This window comes from Festucalex cinctus, chromosome 6, assembly GCF_051991245.1.
Source record: "Festucalex cinctus isolate MCC-2025b chromosome 6, RoL_Fcin_1.0, whole genome shotgun sequence".
Classification (NCBI taxonomy): Eukaryota; Metazoa; Chordata; class Actinopteri; order Syngnathiformes; family Syngnathidae; genus Festucalex; species Festucalex cinctus.
The window spans coordinates 1,622,600-1,643,390 of NC_135416.1; the positions used below are offsets into that span (position 1 = coordinate 1,622,600).

A 20,791-nucleotide genomic window follows, 5' to 3' on the forward strand; every position below is an offset into this window, starting at 1 on the left:
AAATGACATCACAAGGGCTCAGGTAACCAATCACAGCTCACCTGTTTGGTCATGTGACATTCACAAGCTGAGTGATTGGCTACCTGAGCCCTCGTGATGTCATTTCCAGTCGACGGCAAGTTGCAAAATGTGTTTTTAAAGGTACTAGTTGTACATGGAAAAATAATGAAAATATCAAATTTATTATAGGCAAAATATTGTTTGACTGCCAAGAATGGCTAAATAAGTCAAGTATCCCTTTAATGGAAGACCAAAACTGCCAAAATTAAAAAATAACTAAATAAATTAAAAAAAAAGTTACAATCAAAACTGATATAGAAAATATATAATTCGAAAATTATATTAAAAAAAAATAAATATACATGTAAATAAAAACAAAACAAAAACATGTATAAAACTGAAAACATTCAAAAATTAAATACAAATGTATTTACATTTAATTTTTGAATTATATATATTTTTAATGGGCGGCACGGTAGTCTAGTGGTTAGCACGTCCGCTTCCCAGTTCTGAGGTCTCCGGTTCGAGTCCTGGCTCGGACCTTCCTGGGTGGAGTTTGCATGTTCTCCCCGTGCCCGCGTGGGTCTTCTCCGGGTACTCCGGTCTCCTCCCACATTCCAAAGACGTGCATGGCAGGGTGATTGGGCGCTCCAAATTGTCCCGTCGGTGTGCTTGTGAGTGTGGATGGTTGTTCGTCTCTGTGTGCCCTGCGATTGGTTGGCAACCAGTCCCGGGTGTCCCCCGCCTACTGCCCAGAGCCAGCTGAGATAGGCGCCAGCACCCCCCGCGACCCTTGTGAGGAATAAGCGGTCAAGAAAATGGATGGATATTTTTAATAAAAAATATATAATTTAAAAATTAATTACAAATGTATTTATATTGAATTTTTGAATTATATATTTTTTTATAACCGTTTTTATTTTCACTTTTAGTCTTTTTTTTTTTTTTTAATTTAGTCATTTTATTTATTTTGTCATTTATTTTTAATTTTGGCAGTTATAGTCCATACTGCCAAGTGGAAATGTTATTCAAATGAGGGGGGCGGTCCTAAGCGTGTCTTGGGTTGGACTTAGACAGCAACAATAGATCTTTTTTTTATTTTTTTTAAATAAACCTCTCCACCTTTCCCTGCATACATAAAACATATCAATAAAGCACACATGCTAATAATAAAAATTCCCAAATGTAATATATATAACTGCCCAAATAATGGCTTTTACAAGATAGTTCCAACGATGTGATATCGCTGTCGTGTGAAAGGTTTCCCTTGTTCCTGTTTAGCGTTGGAGGCCTCGACGACTCAATAAAACGTCTTCCACGCTACGGCGGCTGATGTGTCTTCTGTCACGATTAAGAAGCTTTGTAAGGTCTTAGACGTTCGGATTAGCGCACGCTCGCCTTCCCCGTGCTTGAAGCGGGACGATTATCCGCCTTGCAGTCAAATGTTGAAACACGTGTGGGCAGGGTGCGAAATGAGCTCGTTCAACATTTGTTTTGTTTTTTTAGAACCAAAATGGTCGACTTCCTGTTCAATTTTTGGCAAGGGTCATAGTTTTTTGTGTGTCCTGTTATAAATTTCATGCCGATTGGTGGCACTGTTGCCGACTTCCTCTTCAACTTCGAGCTTTGACACTTTTTTTTATGAATCCTGTTACGACCAACAATTTTGGGTCAGTTTGGTGGAACTGATGTCGTGGGTTAACTTTTTCTAACTTTCAAGTCCGCCATTTTATGGAATTAGTCCCAAAATGGCTTCTTCAAAGCAAAATATCTGACTTTGTGTTCAAGTTTAAGCATGGGTCATTGATATATATATATATATATATTTTTGTGTGTGCCTTGTATTAAAAGACTTGTCCACTCAATTCCGCTCCAATTTAGTGGATTTCAAATCCAAAATGTCCGCTTCAAACCAAAATAAAGGACTTCCTGTTTTGGCTCAGGCATGGGTCCTTGAGACTTTTTGGCGGGTTGTTTTGTCCAGCCAATTTAACTAATTGACTGGCAGCCATTTTGACTGAAGCGCCCTTCACTCCCAGCTGTTATACTGGATTTTTGACCGATTTTGCAAGGCCCACAGAATATTGTGTTCTATTTGTTATAAAAACATGGAAGCTACCAAAAGAAAGCTTAGCATCTCTTCTTTTATCAGGGGTGAAAAAAAGTATGTTTTTATCTGTTTTCGTTTTGCAGCAATTAGCATTGGAATATAGCTAAGTTTCATCATTATCAAAACAGTTTTTTGCAACATGGCCCTGGTTGATCTCTTATACTCTGCTGCCATCTGATGGCTATTTTTTTGTAATAACTACAATTGAATCAAGCGTTCTCTTAAGTTAAGAGGCTGGATCAAAGCTTTCTGTATGCTCTAGCACAAAAAAAAAACACACCCCAAAACAAAAAACGTATAAACACGTCTTTGGGATCAAATGAGTTGACGTCTGCTGGTGAAACCTCAGTGGCTAATTTTTACAGATTTGCCATGGGGGCTGTACTGAGGGCACCCTAAAATGCACCAATTTTCACCTGGGTCCCAATCAAAGACCGTGCATCACTTCCATCGGTTGATCCTGCGCAACTGGACGTAGGCCAGGACCATGCAAACCGCGATGATCCCCAGAAGAGCCACCTGGTTCTGCCAGAAGCCCCACGTGGAGTAGTCGATGTCCTGACTGCGGAGGAACAACTCGCCCGGGATGCTTGAAAAAAAAAGAAAAAAGAGCACAAATGAGAGTCGATAATGAATTTGTGGGTTCGGCAGTTTTCGGATTTCGCGTTGCGGTTCTCCTCACGTGGTGCTGTTGGTGTAGAACAACTGTCCCGCCATCTCGTTGATGAACGCAGCCTGGCGGACGGGAAAAAGAGGTACTGATTTTTAACTCGAAAGGAAAGATCATCACAGTTACTTTGTGATTATTTCCAGTCTATTTCTAATGTTTACAACGTCTGTCGTAGACAAAATTCTCATCATTTATATCGTTAGATTCATTTAGCTTGATATGGACCGTTCGACTGCTACATATTTGTTGTTTTGGCGCCCTCTTTTGGCCGATCACTTCTTAACTTTGTGCATACAGTACATCATTTCCTGGATTTTGTTGCTTAACTCATATTCCACTAACGCAATATTTAACCGTATTTAGACCAAGGTTATTTTAGTTAACTAAAAATAACTTAAAAAAAATGAAATTTAAAATTCAAAAAACAATTTCATTAACGACATAAAATAAAAACGAAAATGCTTAAAAAAAAAAAAAAAAACCCCGAAAACTAACAAACTACATTTTATGTTTACTAAACTAAAACTAACTATAATTATAGCAAAAAAGTCCTTCATTTTAGTAGGCTATTTCGTAATTAATTTAATGCAAGAGCCTTTGGGGCTAATTTTAAATGTGATTTTAAATAGACTTATTTTTTTATATTAACCGGAATAATGACGTTTGAAAGTGTGTCACCCAGAAACATCTTGCAACAGCCAATAGGAAAGCACCTTCAGATGACATCACTCTCATGGAGTTTTTTTTTAATACTGCGCACAAGTAATAAAAATAAAAAAAATAAAAAAAAATAATACTGAAACTAATTAAAACTAAACTAAAACGAAGCATTTATTAAATAACTAAAACTAATAAAAACTAACAGAACCACCCTGAAAACTAATTAAAACTCAATTTAAAAAAAACAGAAAACAAAATCCAAACTAACTAAAATGAAAAAATTCCAAAACTATAATTTAAAAACCCCGATTTAGACCAGTGGGGCTTGCGAGCTGTGCGCTTACATTGAGTCCATATCTGAAGATGCTGACCCACTTGAGCCAAGAGAGCCAGCTGAGCATCGCGTTGAGGTTGACCAGGTAGCCGCCAAACACCTGCAAAAAAAAAAGAAAAAAAAAAAGTAAGACGTCGCCATGGAGCAAACAGCTTCAGCGCGCTGGGACCGAACCATCATGAAGACGAAGGGCAGCGCGATGAGGATGTTGGCCATGGCGAAGGACGACACGCTGGCCGACACCAGGAAGGCCAAGCTGACGCCCGCCAGGCTGACCAAGGACATGGTCAGCGCGAAGCTCAGGAAGGCCGACAATGCCGACTTGAGGCCTGCGCACAATCCAGACGGTCAACATTCGTCTTGTTCATTTTACATTGGAGAATAATCCACAAAAATAAAAAAAAATAAAATAAAAATAAAAAATAATTCTGGTGCCAATTTTTGTTTGAATGTCATTCATTTTGCTTTCATGTTGTAATGTAATTGTTGTCATGTGATGTCATTTTATTACTTAGCCCATTATAGCAACGAAAAGTGAATATTTTGTCTATAATTAATTTGATACTTTCATTATTTGTCACGTACAATTAGCACTTTTACAAACACATTTTGCAACTTGCCGTCGACTGAAAATGACATCACAAGGGCTCAGGTAACCAATCACAGCTCAGCTTGTTTTCTAGGTTTGGTCATGTGACATTCACAAGCTGAGCTGTGATTGGTTACCTGAGCCTTTGTGACGTCATTTATCAGTCGAAGGCAAGTTGCAAAATGTCTTTGTAAAGGTACTAATTGTAGATGAAAAATAATGAAGATATCAAATTATAGACAAAATATTAACTTTTTATTGCTCTAATGGGTTAAATAAGTAAAGTATCACTTTAATAAATACATTAATAATGGACGGCAATTCTACTGGTTCATTAATTGAAATTGATTAACCACAAATTTAACAATATTTCTTAAAACGTTTTCCACCATTGAGGTGGAGAAATTAACTCATATGCTCCCAAAAACGTATAAATACGTTCTATTTTTTAATATTACCATGGTCCCAAAGACATGTTCATGATTTTTTTTTTTTTTTTTTTTTTATGCTAGAGCATACAGAAGGCTTTGACGCAGCCTCTCAACTGCAGAGGACATTTGAAGCAATGGTAATTATTACAAAAACGGTCAGCAGGTGGCAGCAGAGTATAAGAGATCAACCCATCAACTCATTCAAACCCAAAAACGTGTAAACACGTTTTTTGATACTTTGTCCTTCACTCCCCAAAACGTATTTAGACGTTTTTTTTTATGCAAGAACATATAGAAGGCTTTGATGCAGCTTCTGACATCAAGAGGTGGCGTAAAGCAATGGTAGTTATTACAAAAAATGGCCAGTAGGTGGCAGCAGAGTATAAGAGATCAACCAGGGCCTTGTTGCAACAAGCTCTTTTTGACTGTTGGAATGTGAATATCGATGAAACTTAGCAGAATTGTAATGTTAATTACTGCAAAACGGAAACAGACACAAATACACTTTTTTTTTCCTGATAAAAGAAGAGACTCTAATCTTTCTTTTGGTAGGTTCCATGATTTTATAGCAATATAACGCAATATTCTGTGGGCCTTGCAAAAGCGGTCCAAATCCAGTAAAACAGCCGGGGAGCGAAGGGGGTTGCTGGAATGAGTTCACAAGTTTTTTTGCGTGCACATTGGTTCGATTACCCATCATGTAGTAGGCGATAGCGGAAAAGATCAAGATGGGAACGATGCGGTTGGGGATGAGGTCGGCGAAGATCTTGGACAGGAAGTAGACGGACGTGCGGTAGTAACCGCTGGAGTTTTCGTGGCTGCGCAACAAAAAGAAGCAAAAAAATGAGCTTTTCCCGCCACCTCATCCAAATGGAAGCAAATGTTTGAAAACGTTGTCTGACATGAAGATGGCCCTCTCGTTGATGAAGAGCTCCACGGCGGAGAGATTCCCAAAAACCATGTTGATGATGAGGAAGAAGAAGGCGCCGCTCCTGCCCAAAGAAGATGGAGTTGTCGCAATCGGTGCGCTCTTATTATTGACCTTAGCTTATTAACAGATTTTTTTCAGCGTAAAAAAAACAAAAAACAAACAAATGTCTTGCTGATAATTCTGGCTATGACAACATGTTGTCAAAATGAGTTTTAAAACAGAAAAATGTGAGTAGCTTCTCCAAAAATGTAACGTTTTCATTTTCTTTTAAGTTGTATAACGTAAGAAAAATAGGACTTTTTCTCATAAGTCTTTTTAAGAAAAAAAAAAGATATATCCTCATAATATTTCATTATTTTATCTAGAAAAAAAGAGACCTTATTCTCATATTATTAACTCTAAAAAATATATACAAAAAAAAGAATTACATTATTTACAAGATTTATTTTTTTTCTAAATGACTTTCTTAATAAAATCTCATATTTATTATTGGAAATCAAAGAAAAATATGACTATTCTCAAAATGTTACATCATTTTATCTAGAAAAAGTCAAAGCTATAAAAATAATAACTTTTTTTTAAAATTGACCTGAAAATCTAAAATTGTTTCTCCATAAAATACAACTTTTGCAAAAAAAAAGAAAGAAAAAAGAAAAAAAAGAAAGACTTTGTTCTCATATTGTTTTGACACATGGAATAATTATTTATTACATCATATTGCATGTAATTTGGTTATATATTATTGAATATTAATATTTAATATTATATTGTATTCAATCATTATTAATATAAGCAATAATATGTATAACATAACATCGAATTAAATACAGTAATTTAAAAAAAAATTTTTTTGATTAAAAATAAAATTAAAAATAAAATAAATAAAATGTTCCAAAAATTCACAATATCAATGAGAAGTGCAATGAGTTACACATGGTATTGCACTGGTTGTTTATGATCAAATGAATTCAAAAGTACTTGAAAATAATACATATTGTCGTCACGATGAATGTGCAGCGTACCTGTTCTGCAAAGCTTCGGGCAGCGTTAAGGGCATTTGGAAATAAATGAGTCCCACCAGGACGGCAAAGAAAATGTTGAGAGCCAGCTGGGCGTACGACGTCTGCGGGTTCCTCAGCGTGTTCAGCACCGTCCTGCCGCACACCACGCGCATCTGCCGCACGCACAACACAAGCACATCAAAACCATAAAGTGGCGTTATTACGGGCGCGATGACGGTCATAAACGGGGTTCGTCGGACGGGCAGCCAAGCAGGCGGCAGACCGGCTTCACGCGCTCACGTAGGCAATAAGCCACGCCTGCCTGGGAAGACACAGAAAGTCGGCCATTTTGCTGCCAAGTGGCGATTGGGGGCTCATATTTTTTTTAGCCATTTTACTTCAAATACGAACTTGTCCGAGATTGTTCATGATGATACCGAGATGATCGATTATATTGGTCATAAATCCACGATAATCTACGTTAAAACTACCCAAGACATAAACTGACGTTTTTTCAATGAGAAGTTTTTTATTTTTTGTACCGTCACTGAAACACAATATTAAAACTGATGTCTTCTTTTACAGTGAGCACTTTTTTTTTTAAACAAATACAAAAAAAAACTACTTTCTGTGAACAAATTTGTGTCTTTCTTGAACATTATTGTCATGCAACATGTCAGTCAGTTACATAATCAATTGTTTCATTTTATAAACTGTGACACCATTTTTTTTGTGTAACATTGCAAAACTAAATAAATAAATACATAAATAAACTAACTTAAATATTAAATCCAATTAAATCAATTGTATAATTTTATAAACTGACACATTTTTTTTGTGTAACACTGCAAAAGTAAATAAATAAATACATAAATAAAATGTCTTAAATATTAAATCCAATTAAATCAATATTAATATTCCTCGGAAATGGTGTGCTCAAAACATAAAATATGTTTTAAAATGTTAACATTGAAGATATAATACACATTTTCCATAGAAACGAACGTGAGTCTTCTTCGCCTGAAGACTTGTGTCCATTTCCCCGCCACTCTTATGAGGAGCTCCCCCTAGTGGCCCGCCAAGTAATTGTAATGAGCAACGTTACCGTTATAGTGGCTGTATATGAACTACAAATATTGCGATACTTGCGTAGGCGTAATCTAACGGCAGACAAATGTATCACGATTTATCGCGATATCGATATATCGTCATTAGGGCAGACAATTAGGACAGACAAAAACGATCAAAAATTCCATACATAAAGTCCACCATTTTGCTTAGTAGAGACTAGTTTAGGCTGTTTTTATCCCATCACATTCTTCAATTAAAAATTCAATTGGCAGCATAAAATTTGGTGGATATGAGTAGACCAACAAAAACACATTTTTCGGCAATTTCAGTGATCTAAAAAAAAAAATCAAAATCGTCCTAGAGATTTTATTATTTTTTTTTAATAAATTGTTACCAAATTTGTTTTGGCTGAATTCCAGAGAGTCGCGGGTGTGCACGGCTGACCTGGTAGAGGAAGGAAGTGGCGTAACCCTCCGCCCCTTCCTGACCTTTGACCTCGTACGCCGCGCCACAGTTGATGCGATCCAGCTCGCGCAGCATGTCTTGGCACAGCTGCGACTGAAAATACTTGACCGCCAGGATGTTCTTCAGCTCACCTGGTTGGAGGTCAAAAATCATAACGTGCGCATAAACGCGTAAGAAACAACGAAACCCGAAGTCAAGCGTACTTTCTTTTTTTTTTTTTTTTTTTGTGTGACAATTTTGTTTCACGTGTTGCGTACTTGTGCTTATTTCCTCGAGCGTGGACTTCGCCTCGCCGTTGGTGATGTCCATGAAGAAGTCGGCCGGGTTGTCGAAGGACTCGATTTGGTAGCCTGAAACGGAAAAAAAAAGCGTTAGCCGTTAGCGGCGACGGCGAGAAAAGGGATGTCGCTCCGCGATGGGCGTGCGTGTCGCTTGCCGAGCCGCGTGAAGTAGCGGAGGGCGCGCGGGGCCGCCCCCGCGTACACCACCTCGCCTTTGTGCATCAGCGTCAGCTGGTCGAAGCGGCGGAAGATGGAGAAGCGAGGCTGGTGGATGGAGAAGACGACCGTCTTGCCTCGTCTGGACAGTCTGGAGGAGGAACGCGGCAGATAATTGGACTTTTGTTTTTTTTTCTCTCTAAATTTGACAAAAAAAAAAATCTCAAGCACACGGTTTTCATGTTGTCATTTTGGAGCATCGTGTAGACTTTTGAGGGGAAACCTGCATTGTCGTTTTGGAAGAAGGCCGTAAGAGAACATTTGGGAAGAGTGATTTTTACTCTTATATGATCGTGTCTGTTTTTAATGGTTTATTAAACATGACATTTTTAGCACTATTCTTTCTTTTTGTATTTTAGGGTTTACTGTATAGTATTTATTTTTGTTTTATTGCATTGCAATTATTGTTATTACTTTTTACTATCCATCTATGGATCTATCCATATATCCATCTATCGTACATCCATCTATTATCCATCCATCTATCATCTATCCATCTATCACCCATCATCTATCATCCATCCATCCATCCATACCTCTATCATCTTCCATCATCCATCCATCCATCCATCCATCCATCATCCATCTTCCATCCATCCATCTATCATCCATCCCTCCATCTATCCATCCATCCATACCTCTATCATCCATCTATCCATCCATCCATACCTCTATCATCTATCCATCTTCCATCATCCATCCATCCATCATCCATCCATCCATCCATCCATCCATACCTCTATCATCTATCCATCTTCCATCATCCATCCATCCATCCATCCATCTATCATCCATCTATCATCCATCCATCCATCCATCCATCTTCCATCCATCCATTATCTATCCATCTATCACCGATCCATCTATCATCCATCCATCTATCATCCATCCATCCATCTATCATCCATCCATCCATCTATCCATCCATCCATCCATCCATCCATCCATCCATCCATGCATCCATCCGTCCGTCCGTCCGACGGTTGTGTACTTGTGCAGCAGCGCGATGATGCAGTTGGCCGTGTTGGAGTCCAGGCCCGTGGTGGGCTCGTCGAGGAAGAGGAGAGCGGGCGAGGTGATGATTTCCATCCCGATGCTGCAGCGTTTCCTCTCGCCGCCCGACACGCCGCGCAGGAACTCCGTCCCGATCTGCACGCAAGCGCCAACCAGACCATTTGGCATTTGGCTGCATTTTTAATAATAATGTGCGGCAATAAGTCATTCATCACAGCTCATAAATTAAAACTATCACTAATAAAAATTCCAAAACTATTATAACTCTATAGAACTGAGCTCTGAACTACTTTATGTGGAAAACGAATTCCTGAATGATGTCCGAGACACAGCTCAGAATCCGTCTGCGTCTGCCCTGATCATAAAATTCACCCAAAATTGCGTTAGACCAGCTGTGCAAGTATTTAGACATATTCTGTGCGGTTGTAAATTTACATCGACTTTCCGCCACCAAATTGTCACTCCGGCGAGCGCATCCCACCTTGGTGTCGGCGCAGTCATTCAGGCCCAGCTCGTCAAGGATGGCGTCCACTCGTCCGCTTTTGTCGACGGACGAGTGGCGTTGGGGGTCCAGACGCAGGTTGGCGCTGAAGCGGAGGTTCTCCCGCACGGTCAGCGTTCCCATCAGGATGTCGTCCTGATGGGAATCACGGCACCCGTGTGATCGTCACCACCAAAATTGTACGTGTGTGACATACTCGTGACGTACCTGGACCACATAGGCAGAACTGAGCCTGAGGTCGGAGGTCACAACCTTGCCATCCACTAGGACGCTCCCTTGGCGCAGTCCGGCGGGATCTTTTCTCCCAGCAATGACATCCAGAAGCCTGAGTGTCATGACACAGCTTTTAAAATTAACTAGACTAAGTGCAATTTCTAGACAATTTGCGTGGGAATGCTGAAAACTGAATGCTAATCGCTGAATGCTAAGCTGAATTCTTACAAAGTAAATTGAAAGCCAAATTATGTGAAAATTACAAAGATTTCATTGAAGTTGAAAGATAAATGTATAAAAGGAAAACATTTGACATTTTATGGCATCCATACCTGCTTTTTTTTATGTTTTTTTTTTTTGCTATTTCGTTCAAGTCATCAAAAAGTGTACAATCTTGTACACAAACATAACATTGGTAGGTACGTAAAGTTGCGCTTCTTACGATGTTTTACCGCTTCCCGTGGCGCCCATGATGGCATTCATCCCGGGTCTCATGATGCCACTGCAACAACAACAACAACAACAACAACAACAAATGTCCATTCATTCAATATTAATTTCTTTTTGGAAATGGCATGTTATAGCTTCATAGCATTAACATTTGACATAATGAGATGTATTTATGTAAAGTTATACCAAGTTTAAAATAAAATGCTGAAAATCATGTCATAGTCATATTTCTCTATGTACCTAAAGTGATGAAAAAAAACAATAGAATTAAATGTTATTCATTTAATACATATTAGTTGATGTATTAACAAAAAATACAAATAACAGAATTAAATGTTATTGATTTAACACATATTAGTTGATGCATAAATAAATAAATTGAAAAATATGTAATACATAATAATTTAAAACATCTGTATTGTATTTCAAATAACACTTAACAATTATTATAATTTACAGTTTAATCTAAATACACAAACAAATATTTTGTTCTTTTGAATAATAAATATTTGATTTTTTTTTAATGGCAATCATGCTTTGAATATTAATGTATCAGAAACTAAAAAATAATAACAATTGTACATAATATATCATTCAAAATGTTTAAATTGTTAATTCATATTAAAGTTGGGTGGAAAGCAATAACTTGCTATTGATGTATATATAAAATGATCATAGTAGTACATAATGAATTATTTTTAAAAAAAAATACATACACACACAAGTGGTGTTTTATCAACAAAATCTATAATTTTATTGGAGAGCAATCATGTTTTGTATTAGCAATGTATTTTTGAAAGCAATAACTTACATGCAGTAATAATAATAACACACAAGAAAAAAACATTTCTTTTGGTTAAATAACATGTTGCTGGACAGCTATGTTTACTACTAAAACAAATAAATAATGAGAACAAAATGCTCAATTTATGACTGATTTTATTTTCAAAACATGAAGAAATCGACTTTTATTGCTTTTTTTTTTTTTTTTTTTAAACACAATGTGGAAATGTTTGCCTTTTACCTGACATCCTTGAGGATGTACTTTTCCGGACCTTTCTTTCGACACCATCTGCTCTCCTGGACGCAGTAGTGCAGGTTGCTGAAGGTCAGCGTGGGTCCTCGTTCTTGGAAGTAATCCTCCAAGGCAAACGCGTCCTGCTGCCCCTTGGCCATGATCAAAATGTGACAAGCAAATGGAAGCGTTGGAAGTTTTCATGGGGAAACACAAAAACGTGCACGCTTGCCATAAAAAACAATCTCATCTTTGGACTCTCCCTCACTCTCGGGCATTAAAAAAAAAAAAAAAAAAAAAAAGGGCAGCGTGAACTTGAACTCTCCATGCACTCGACGTCTAATCTCATCCGCTGCAGCCAAAGATGATCATCTGATAACAAACATAAAACCATAAACACTCACCTGCATTAATTTAACGATGATAATGTTCTATTGGGCACAGGGCGGACTTTTCATTAGGCAAACAAGCACAGGCCCAAAAACACATCTCATCAAACTGTTTAATGGAATTTTCTTTCATTTAAAATAATTAATATTGTTTTAGCCTTCATTAAAGTGCTTGAAAACTGTTTTAATTAGTACAGCACATGCACAGACTTGATCTGGTCTGTCTTTGAGTGAGTGAGTGAGTGAGTGAGTGAGTGAGTGAGTGAGTGAGTGAGTGAGTGAGTGAGTGACAAAGCACCCATAAAACTATATTTGAGTGAATGACGTCAGTTAGTTGCCCTGCGATTGGCTAGCATCCAGTTCAGGGTGTACCCCGCCTACTGCTCGAAGCCGGCTGGGATAGGCTCCAGCACCCCCGCCCCGTGACCCTTGTGAGGAATAAGCGGTTAAGAAAATGGATGGACGTTAGTTTGTTAGTGAGGTAGTGCAATTCAGAAAATAGATTGTCATGTAGAATGTCAACCTAGTTAGTTAGTTAGTTAGTTAGTTAGTTAGTTATGTTTCAAAGCATCTTCCACGTTGTGTCAGTCCACAAAAGTGAAGATAATGCACAATAAGCTACGATAAATACTACAGCAGAAGAATGTGTCTGACGTCATATCCGGGTTGCCACAAGCTTTTACTGAAAATCTACATTATAAAATTTAAAATTTACTACGATAAAGATGTTGCGTTCATCAAAAGGTTTGAGTTCACGTTCGAAAAAAAAAGATATGTATTTTTGCCACTAATTTAAACGAAATACACCGTACTTTCGCTCGAGAAAAAAAAAAAAAAAGGTTAGTACAACAAAATCTCCCATGTCTTCGTTCCTGTGATAGCACCACGCACTCATGGCGTCACCTGGACATTAAGGCTTTCTATAAAGATACGTTTTACATATAAATAAGAAGGTCTTCTGCTTACATTTCCAATGAGCAGAGGGAGTTCAGTGGAACTCTAATATCAGGTTACCACTGGATTTTGCTGCCCCCCGCCGGACACAATGCAGTAACGGCTCATTAAAAAGGCGAGTTCCGTTGTCGTTTTTTTTTTCCTTCACGTTTGGCCAATCAGAGTTCGTTTTCTGCTTGGACTCACCGTTTATCCAATCGGATTTCTTGTTCAACCCCGAGAACCATGTTGAGACGTCACCGTAGCCAATTGCATTCCGGGACGGAGAAGATGGGGGCGGGGTTAAACGCAGAAATTCTTGTGTTGTCATTCTGGTGCGGTGTGTGTGTGTAATGTATTGTGTACGTAGGGCGGACTAGCCGACAAACACAATGCGACTCTAGCGGTAATTATCCGCGTCCGCCCGCAGCCTCCCTCTTCGCACTAGAGGCCTGTGGAACATTATTCTCTCCCACAAAGTATCAAACAAAACAAAAAACCGCCAAGTACAGACGGACCCCCCCCCACGAAGACATCGTCCATAGCAAGCTGCCGGCCGGTCGGTCGGGCTAGCTTCGAGGCTAACCCGTTAGCCATGGAGGAAAGGAAGGAGGAGGGAGAAGCCGAGATCCAGGAGCACGGCCCCGAGCACTGGTTCTCCAAGTGGGAGCGCCAGTGCCTGGCCGCCGCCGAGCAGACCGAGCCGCTGGCCGACGAGGAGACGGAGCAGAACCAACAGAAGCTGTGGCACCTCTTCCAGAACTCGGCCACGGCGGTGGCGCAGCTCTACAAAGGTATGCTCGGTGATGACAAGCGGGGAGGGGGGAGCACACAAAGGACACCCCGCTAACGCCTGCTAGGCGCTTTTTAGCAGCCTTCAACTGAACGCCAGCCTCTAAATAATTCTATATTGTTTTAATGTTGTAACTATCATTGCGATATAAACGGTTTTGTTTTTTGTTTTTTTTAATCGCGACAACCGTGCTCGTGGAACCGGTGTAGCTCGATGCTAACGTTAGCCGTTAGCCCCCCCTCCCCTCAACCGGCCACAGTTGTTTTTACGGAAGTGTAACCACGCCAGTAAATCGGAAATAAAAGGACTTTAAAAATAAACACATTTACAAAAGTGTGTTTCTATAATGGATAAGCAGGTTTTTAAGTCCTCGACAGTCTCCTCCTAGATGCTAAGCTAATGCTACTTTGCGGTCATATGAGCTGCTGAGGAGTAACTAGCCAGCTCTTGTCCTCCCTCCCTCCTTCCAGTCTGCGCTATGTGACTTGAATTATAGCAAACCGTTATGGTCAGACATGCATACATTAATCGGCAAGATTCAAATGGCTTTCTTTTCCAAGTCCACCCACCACAGCAGGCATCTGGATTACCAACATTGCAATCTGAGAAAAATTAGAAGGGGGGTTAACTTGCAAAGAGCAGAACTCACCTGAGACCAAGACTTGATAACGAAGACCAAGACCATAAAAATAAAAAAATAAAAGACAAGGTTGAACAGTTAAAGGTCATTCCGTCTTTCGTTTTAAATTTCATTTGAATACACTTGACAGCCAAAAACAATGGGTGCGGCTCTTATGAAGCACAGCAAGAAAAAGAAAAAAAAGCAACAATGTATTGAAAAATGAATATTTATCGAAGAAATTACAATGCACACTCATAATAATGCTCCCCCACCTAAAATGAGCAACTGCTTCCTACTATCTATCTATCTATCTATCTATCTATCTATCTATCTATCTATCTATCTATCAACCATCTATCACATAACGAAGTTGAAAACAGCAGATAAGCACTGGTCTCTTAACAAAAAACAAACAAACAAAAAAAAAACTCCAGAGTCTGGCTTGTCCGAGATCCAAACCTTTCCTCATCGGAAAAGCTAACATGACGAAAGAAAAAAAAAAGTGCAGCAAAAAGATCCATTAGTGAGTGGTTGGTCAATTTAAGAGGTTAAAGCTAAAACTAAAAATATAGAATAATGAATATTCAAAAAGCAAAAACATGCAAGTAGAAAAAAAACATTATTTTAAGGGATTAATTGTACATGAATAATAATGGAAGTTAGCAAATTCATTCTGGACAAAATATGAACTTTTTGCTTCTGAATATGGCTCCATGAGTCAAGTATCCCTTTTAAAGTAAAAAAAAAAAAAAACCCTGGTTGATTTCATCCTAATTGAATGCAAAGTTTCATCTCTATTTTTTTTTTAATTTTATTTGACATTTTAGTACTGGGTAGGGTGCACGCTATTGGAAAATCATGCGTTATAGTTGGTGAATATAGCAATATCGATACGATATTATTGCTATATTTAACATTTACCTAAAGAAATGACATTTTATTATCTAATGAAAGAATTACATTTTTTTCATGCAGCGAAATAAGCAAACTCAATATATTGTAATTATCTCTCAATAATCAAGTATTGGATGGCAGTGCACGTTTTAGTTAGCGGCTGACTGGTCAAATTCAAATAAAAGCATAAAATTCCATATGAAACTTATTGCATGTCTTTGCGATATGCATATTGCAAGGAGCAATATCACGATATTGATATTTTTTCGATATATTGTGCAGCCGTAGTACTGGGGTTGTCCAATTTTTTATTTTTTTTATTTTTATGATGAGAAAATGAGTAATGTAATTGCATCAAATATTGTTGTAACAAACTCGGTATGGTTTTCATGGGTCAAAAAAAACCCCATTTGAGAACGAAAGAAACAAAACCCAGGCGGGTTTACGGTAAACGCAGACAGCTCGTCTTTTGATGAGATTAAATGCAAAGGATTTGCCTTAAACATGGTCTGACTTTGAGCTGGCCTTACTGATGCTCCAGATGTTTTGATGTTTGTGCGTAACCCACAAAAACAATCGCACGACTTGACGTTGGGACTGACGGATGGTGGCTCACGCGGAACTACAAACACTTCAGGTTTTTTGTGTCGTCGTCTGTTAGGGCTGAGAGCTTAATTCACATTTTGATTTATTTATTTTTTAAATATTTTCCGGGGTTAGGTAGGTGCTATCCCTGCTGTTGTGCCCTGCTTACATGAATAACAGCAAAAGAAAAGTGTGTGGGGGGGGTGGCAGTAATTGCTTTTTTTTTTCTCTCTATTTAGCAGATTTTCCAACGGTGGAAAAAAACAAAACCTAGCCCTTTTTTTGCTGTATTTAGTATCTTTAAAAAAACAAACAAAAAAAAACAACAAAAAAAAAAAACAACCTAGTTTGTTTTTTTCCGACTATCTTAAAAAAAAATAATAGTATTTTTTTTGGCTATATTTAGCAGCTTGTTCAACTGTGAGTATCTTAAAAATATATTTTTTTTGTTGCTGTATTTAGCAGGTTGTCCAACTGTGACTATCTTTAAAAAAATTGTCTTTTTTTTCTTGTTTTCTTTTATGTATTTAGCAGCTTTTTCCAAGTTTGAGTCTCTTTAAAACAAAAAAAACTAGTTTTTTTGCTGTATTTAGCAGCTTTTCCAACTATGAGTATCTTTAAAAAAAACAAAACAAAAAAAACAACCTAGTCTTTTTTTATGCTGTATTTAGCAGCTTTTTAAACTGTATCTTTAAAAAAAAGTTTTCTTTCTTTATTTAGCAGCTTTTCCAACGGTTAATATCTTAAAAAAACAAACTAGTGTTTCTTTCTTCTTTTTTCCCCCCGTATTTAGCAGCTTTTCCAACTGAATATCTTTAAAAAAACAACAAAAAAACTAGTCCTTTTTTTTCTGTATTGAGCAGCTTTTCCAACTGTATCTTAAAAAAACAACCTAGTCTTTTTTTTTTTTTTCCCTGTTTAGCAGCTTTTCCAATTGTGAGTCTCTTAAAAAAAAAAAAAAAAAAGCAAAAAAAAAAGCACGTTAATTCCCAGTTTCCACTAAGATAGAGGCAACATTTTGTAAACTATTGACCCGAGATGTGTGCTTCTAAGCTGCAAATATTTTTGCTTGGTTTTGCCGTAACAGCAGTATCATGCTCAGGTCAGGAGCTTGTGCAACACGTGACTTGTGGTCAACAAACATGGTCATTTGCTCACTCGATGCTTCTTGGCTTAAATGGAATTGGCGCCATCTGGTGGACAAATGGCACAACGACATTTTCAGCGACTCCCATCACTGGACTGAAGTGACTCTATCGTGATTATTTTTGAAAAGCGACTGATAACAAATAGACTAATGGCGTGAATCAATATATATATATTTTTTGTGTGTGTGTGAAATGTGATTGACAGACAGAGAATGTCAGCAACAACAAGGCCTTTCCCTCTGGGTTCCCTTCCAGAATGCAGCCACTGCCGTTACGAACATGTACAAAGGTGAGTCGTGATATTGTCAAAAATAATTTGCTGCTGGCCAGGATGCGCACATCAGAAAGCAACATTTAAATCCTTTACATTCTGTTGAATGATGTCATGAGTGGTGAGCATGAGCAAGCGTCATTGTTGTTTGTTTTTTTTGTTGCTGTCGTGGCGTAGAAAGCACGGAGGCCCGCCAGCGCAGCTACGACCTGGGGATCCAGATCGGCTACCAGCGCCGCAACAAGGAGGTGATGGCCTGGGTGAAGAAGCGGCGGAGAACCATCCGGCGGGAGGACCTCATCAGCTTCCTGTGCGGCAAGAACCCGCCTCCCCGGGCGGTCCGGGCCCCGCCCCGGGGAGCCATGGTGGCCGCCGGCCGGCCGCCGCCGCCCGAGACGGGCAGCTCCGTGGAGACGGACCTGCAGCCCTTCAGAGAGGCCATCGCCCTGCACGGTTAGTACGGGTACAGCCGCTTCCATTGGCCGTGAGGAAAAGTGGGCTGTGAGCACGCCCACGACGGCGCAGACCTCCTTCAACTTGTCGGCAACGTTCGGAAATGTCGGAATGTTTGTTTAATTATGTTCATGTTCATCAAAAAAATATATAAACTACGGATATGAAGTATGCATAAACGCCAATCACTGATTAATAAACAGTAATCCGGGGGCAAAAATGCTTTTGTAATACACTTTAATGCAAAATTAAAATGAATCTGATTAATTGATTGAATAATCAATAAATTAATAAATTCTAAAAATGTTTGATCGTGACAGCCAAGGTTAGATTAGTTAACAAAAAAAAAAAAAAAAACTATTTCATTAATGAAATAAAATGAAAACGAAAATGCTTTTTAAAAAAACAAAACTAACGAAACTACATTTTATGTTTCCAAAACTAACAATAATTATAGCGAAAATGTTTTTTTTGAATAAGGTTTTTTCCCCGTTTTTCTGAATAATTTTTGTCCTGTTTTTCTGAGTAATTTTTCTGAATAATTTTTTTTGTCCTATATTTCTGAGTAATTTTTCCTCCTGTTTTTCTGAATATTTTTTGTATGACAGAAAAAAATATTCAGTAAAACAGAAAAAATAAATAAATAAAAAAATGGCAAAAAAATTGACTCAAAAACCAAAGCTCCCCCAGAAAATTATTAGAAATTATTCTTCACGTGAATGCAACAGACTTCCATAAAAAGTAAGCATTAAAAAAAAAAAAACCTTAAAAGAACCACGCTAAAAAATAGCTAAATTAAAAAAAACAAAATAAAAACTGGTAACTAAAACGAAAATTCAGAAACTATAATAACTAGTTGACATGAGTTTCATACTAGAAAGCAAGAAGTGTAGAAGCGTTCTCAAGCTTGGCCCCGCCCCATCCCCCCAGGTCTCAGCGGCGCCATGGCCAGCATCTCGGTGCGCTCGTCGGGCCCGCCGCCCGCCTCGCCCACCCACCCGGCGGTGGCGCCCGCCCACGGCCGGCGCCGGAACGGCCTCCACGACGTGGACCTGAACACCTTCATAGCCGAGGAGATGGCCCTCCACCTGGATTCGGCCGCCAACCGCAAGCGGGCCAGCGACGTCATCACGGACTCGCCCACGCACAAACGCAATCGGATGCTCTGAACGCCCAAAGCGGCCACGGGTGAGAACTGAAAGTTCTTTGCTACGTATAATACGAGTGAAATACTAGACTTCATTTCGACACAACCGTCATCGGCCTTTTGAGCGCGCGCGCGTGCGTGCGTGCGTGCGTGCGTGTGTCCCATTGCTTTTGGTTACCAAGCAACACGTATGCACTATTTATGTTTACATCGGAAGTAACATTTACACACGGAAGCTCCCTCCCCAGTTTTCGGTTTTGAGTTCACACACGCTTTGTGATACAATCTTTATGTAATGTGTGTAAATAATAAACACGTAGGTGCTGTTACTATATGTGGTAAATATTGTAAAGACGAAAAAGGAAAAAAAAGGTAATGAAATCGATCAGGGGGGATGTCCATGTACGATAACTCATTTAAGACAATAAAGGAACTACAAGTGTGGCGCTTAGTTTGTTGTTTTTGTTTGTTTGTTTGTTTGGCGGTGGGGACTCGGCATGGTTAGATGAAATGTTCAATTCTTTTTCTTTTTACTCTTTGTTTTGAGCATTTAAAATGACAGTACAAAATATATAAATAAGGCTGCATTATGGAGCTACTTTTGAGTCCTTTCACAAGCTGCAATATTTCCTTTTTACCACACGAGGGTGTCTGGTGCCTTCTCGCTTCAGAGAGTTGAACTGAGACACGGAAGACATTTTCATGACAATACAGTACAGTTTTTTTGTTTTGTTTTTGTTTTTTGCTTTGGTGCCTTTCTCAGACCACAATTGAATTTCGCAAAACTGCTTGTTGAGTGTTCACATCAATTTTTGTCAGTTGTGCACGTCAAAAAAGCAGTTTGTCATTTTGTGAATGATTATGTACAATTTTTGATATTATCAATGACTTATTCATTCGTCCGTGCATTAAACATGGCGTGATCAGGTGACTCATTTTCAGCCCAGCAGTTTTGTACCTCAGACCGGCCCACTTTAATTTACAGTCTTTTCATGAACACATATAATCAATAACGTATCAATCTAACGTCGCTTCACATCCCCACCAACGTCAATGGTTATATTGCATATGATCAAAAATTAAAATATCTTACTAGATCACACAATCAGTATATCTGAAAAATTATTAAAACAAAGTCAAGAGTGCTAAAGAAATGGATTTGACCACAGTCGGAAATTGAACAAGCATAACATTACTCGCATATGCCTTAAATATTATTAATTACAGGCCAATCGCTCTATTTATCTCATCCTTCTAGTGGGGCAGCATGTTCCCAAAAAATATTATTATTATTATTATTATTATTAATACACACAATCGCATATATATATGGACTGACCAATAGTATAGATTTGTGAAAACAATATTGAAATTGACCCAATTTTTAGCATGAAGGCTTTGGCCTGACGCTAGCGAGAAATCAAATATGAATCTTGGCCAGTCTCGTTCAGTCAAGTTTATGTTTATGTCTCATAAACAAAGGTGTCACTTTCAATTTGGACACTGAATTTGTCATGTGTTAGTTTACATCGGAACATTCCTCCAGACTGCACTTGTCAGGTTGACAACGTGACGAAGCAATTTCATTATCGGTTCACGATGG

The 20,791-nt window shown here is 38.5% G+C and overlaps 2 protein-coding genes across 3 annotated transcripts; one reads left to right on the plus strand and one right to left on the minus strand.

The window, feature by feature from the left end:
- Positions 1 to 991: 991 nt before the first annotated feature.
- Positions 992 to 14,868, minus strand: abcg2b (ATP-binding cassette, sub-family G (WHITE), member 2b). Of its 2 annotated transcripts, none has more exons than XM_077524015.1 (16): positions 13,309 to 14,194; positions 11,963 to 12,105; positions 10,931 to 10,990; positions 10,483 to 10,600; positions 10,255 to 10,410; positions 9,751 to 9,908; positions 8,699 to 8,850; positions 8,520 to 8,612; positions 8,242 to 8,393; positions 6,748 to 6,899; positions 5,697 to 5,786; positions 5,488 to 5,612; positions 3,949 to 4,103; positions 3,785 to 3,874; positions 2,793 to 2,845; positions 992 to 2,699 (listed from the first exon to the last, which is right to left on the minus strand). In XM_077524015.1, exons 3-16 carry the CDS (start codon positions 10,981 to 10,983, stop codon positions 2,552 to 2,554), a joined length of 1,695 nt encoding a protein of 564 aa, XP_077380141.1. In that variant the 5' UTR covers positions 10,984 to 10,990; positions 11,963 to 12,105; positions 13,309 to 14,194; the 3' UTR covers positions 992 to 2,551. The 2 variants fall into 2 exon arrangements, with proteins under 2 accessions (XP_077380141.1, XP_077380140.1); XM_077524014.1 differs by lacking the exon at positions 13,309 to 14,194 and adding an exon at positions 14,718 to 14,868 and having other exon boundaries at positions 993 to 2,699.
- Positions 13,585 to 19,632, plus strand: hapstr1b (HUWE1 associated protein modifying stress responses b). The gene is made up of 4 exons (XM_077524016.1): positions 13,585 to 14,069; positions 17,523 to 17,606; positions 17,766 to 18,041; positions 18,972 to 19,632. Exons 1-4 carry the CDS (start codon positions 13,871 to 13,873, stop codon positions 19,208 to 19,210), a joined length of 798 nt encoding a protein of 265 aa, XP_077380142.1. The 5' UTR covers positions 13,585 to 13,870; the 3' UTR covers positions 19,211 to 19,632.
- Positions 19,633 to 20,791: the final 1,159 nt, after the last annotated feature.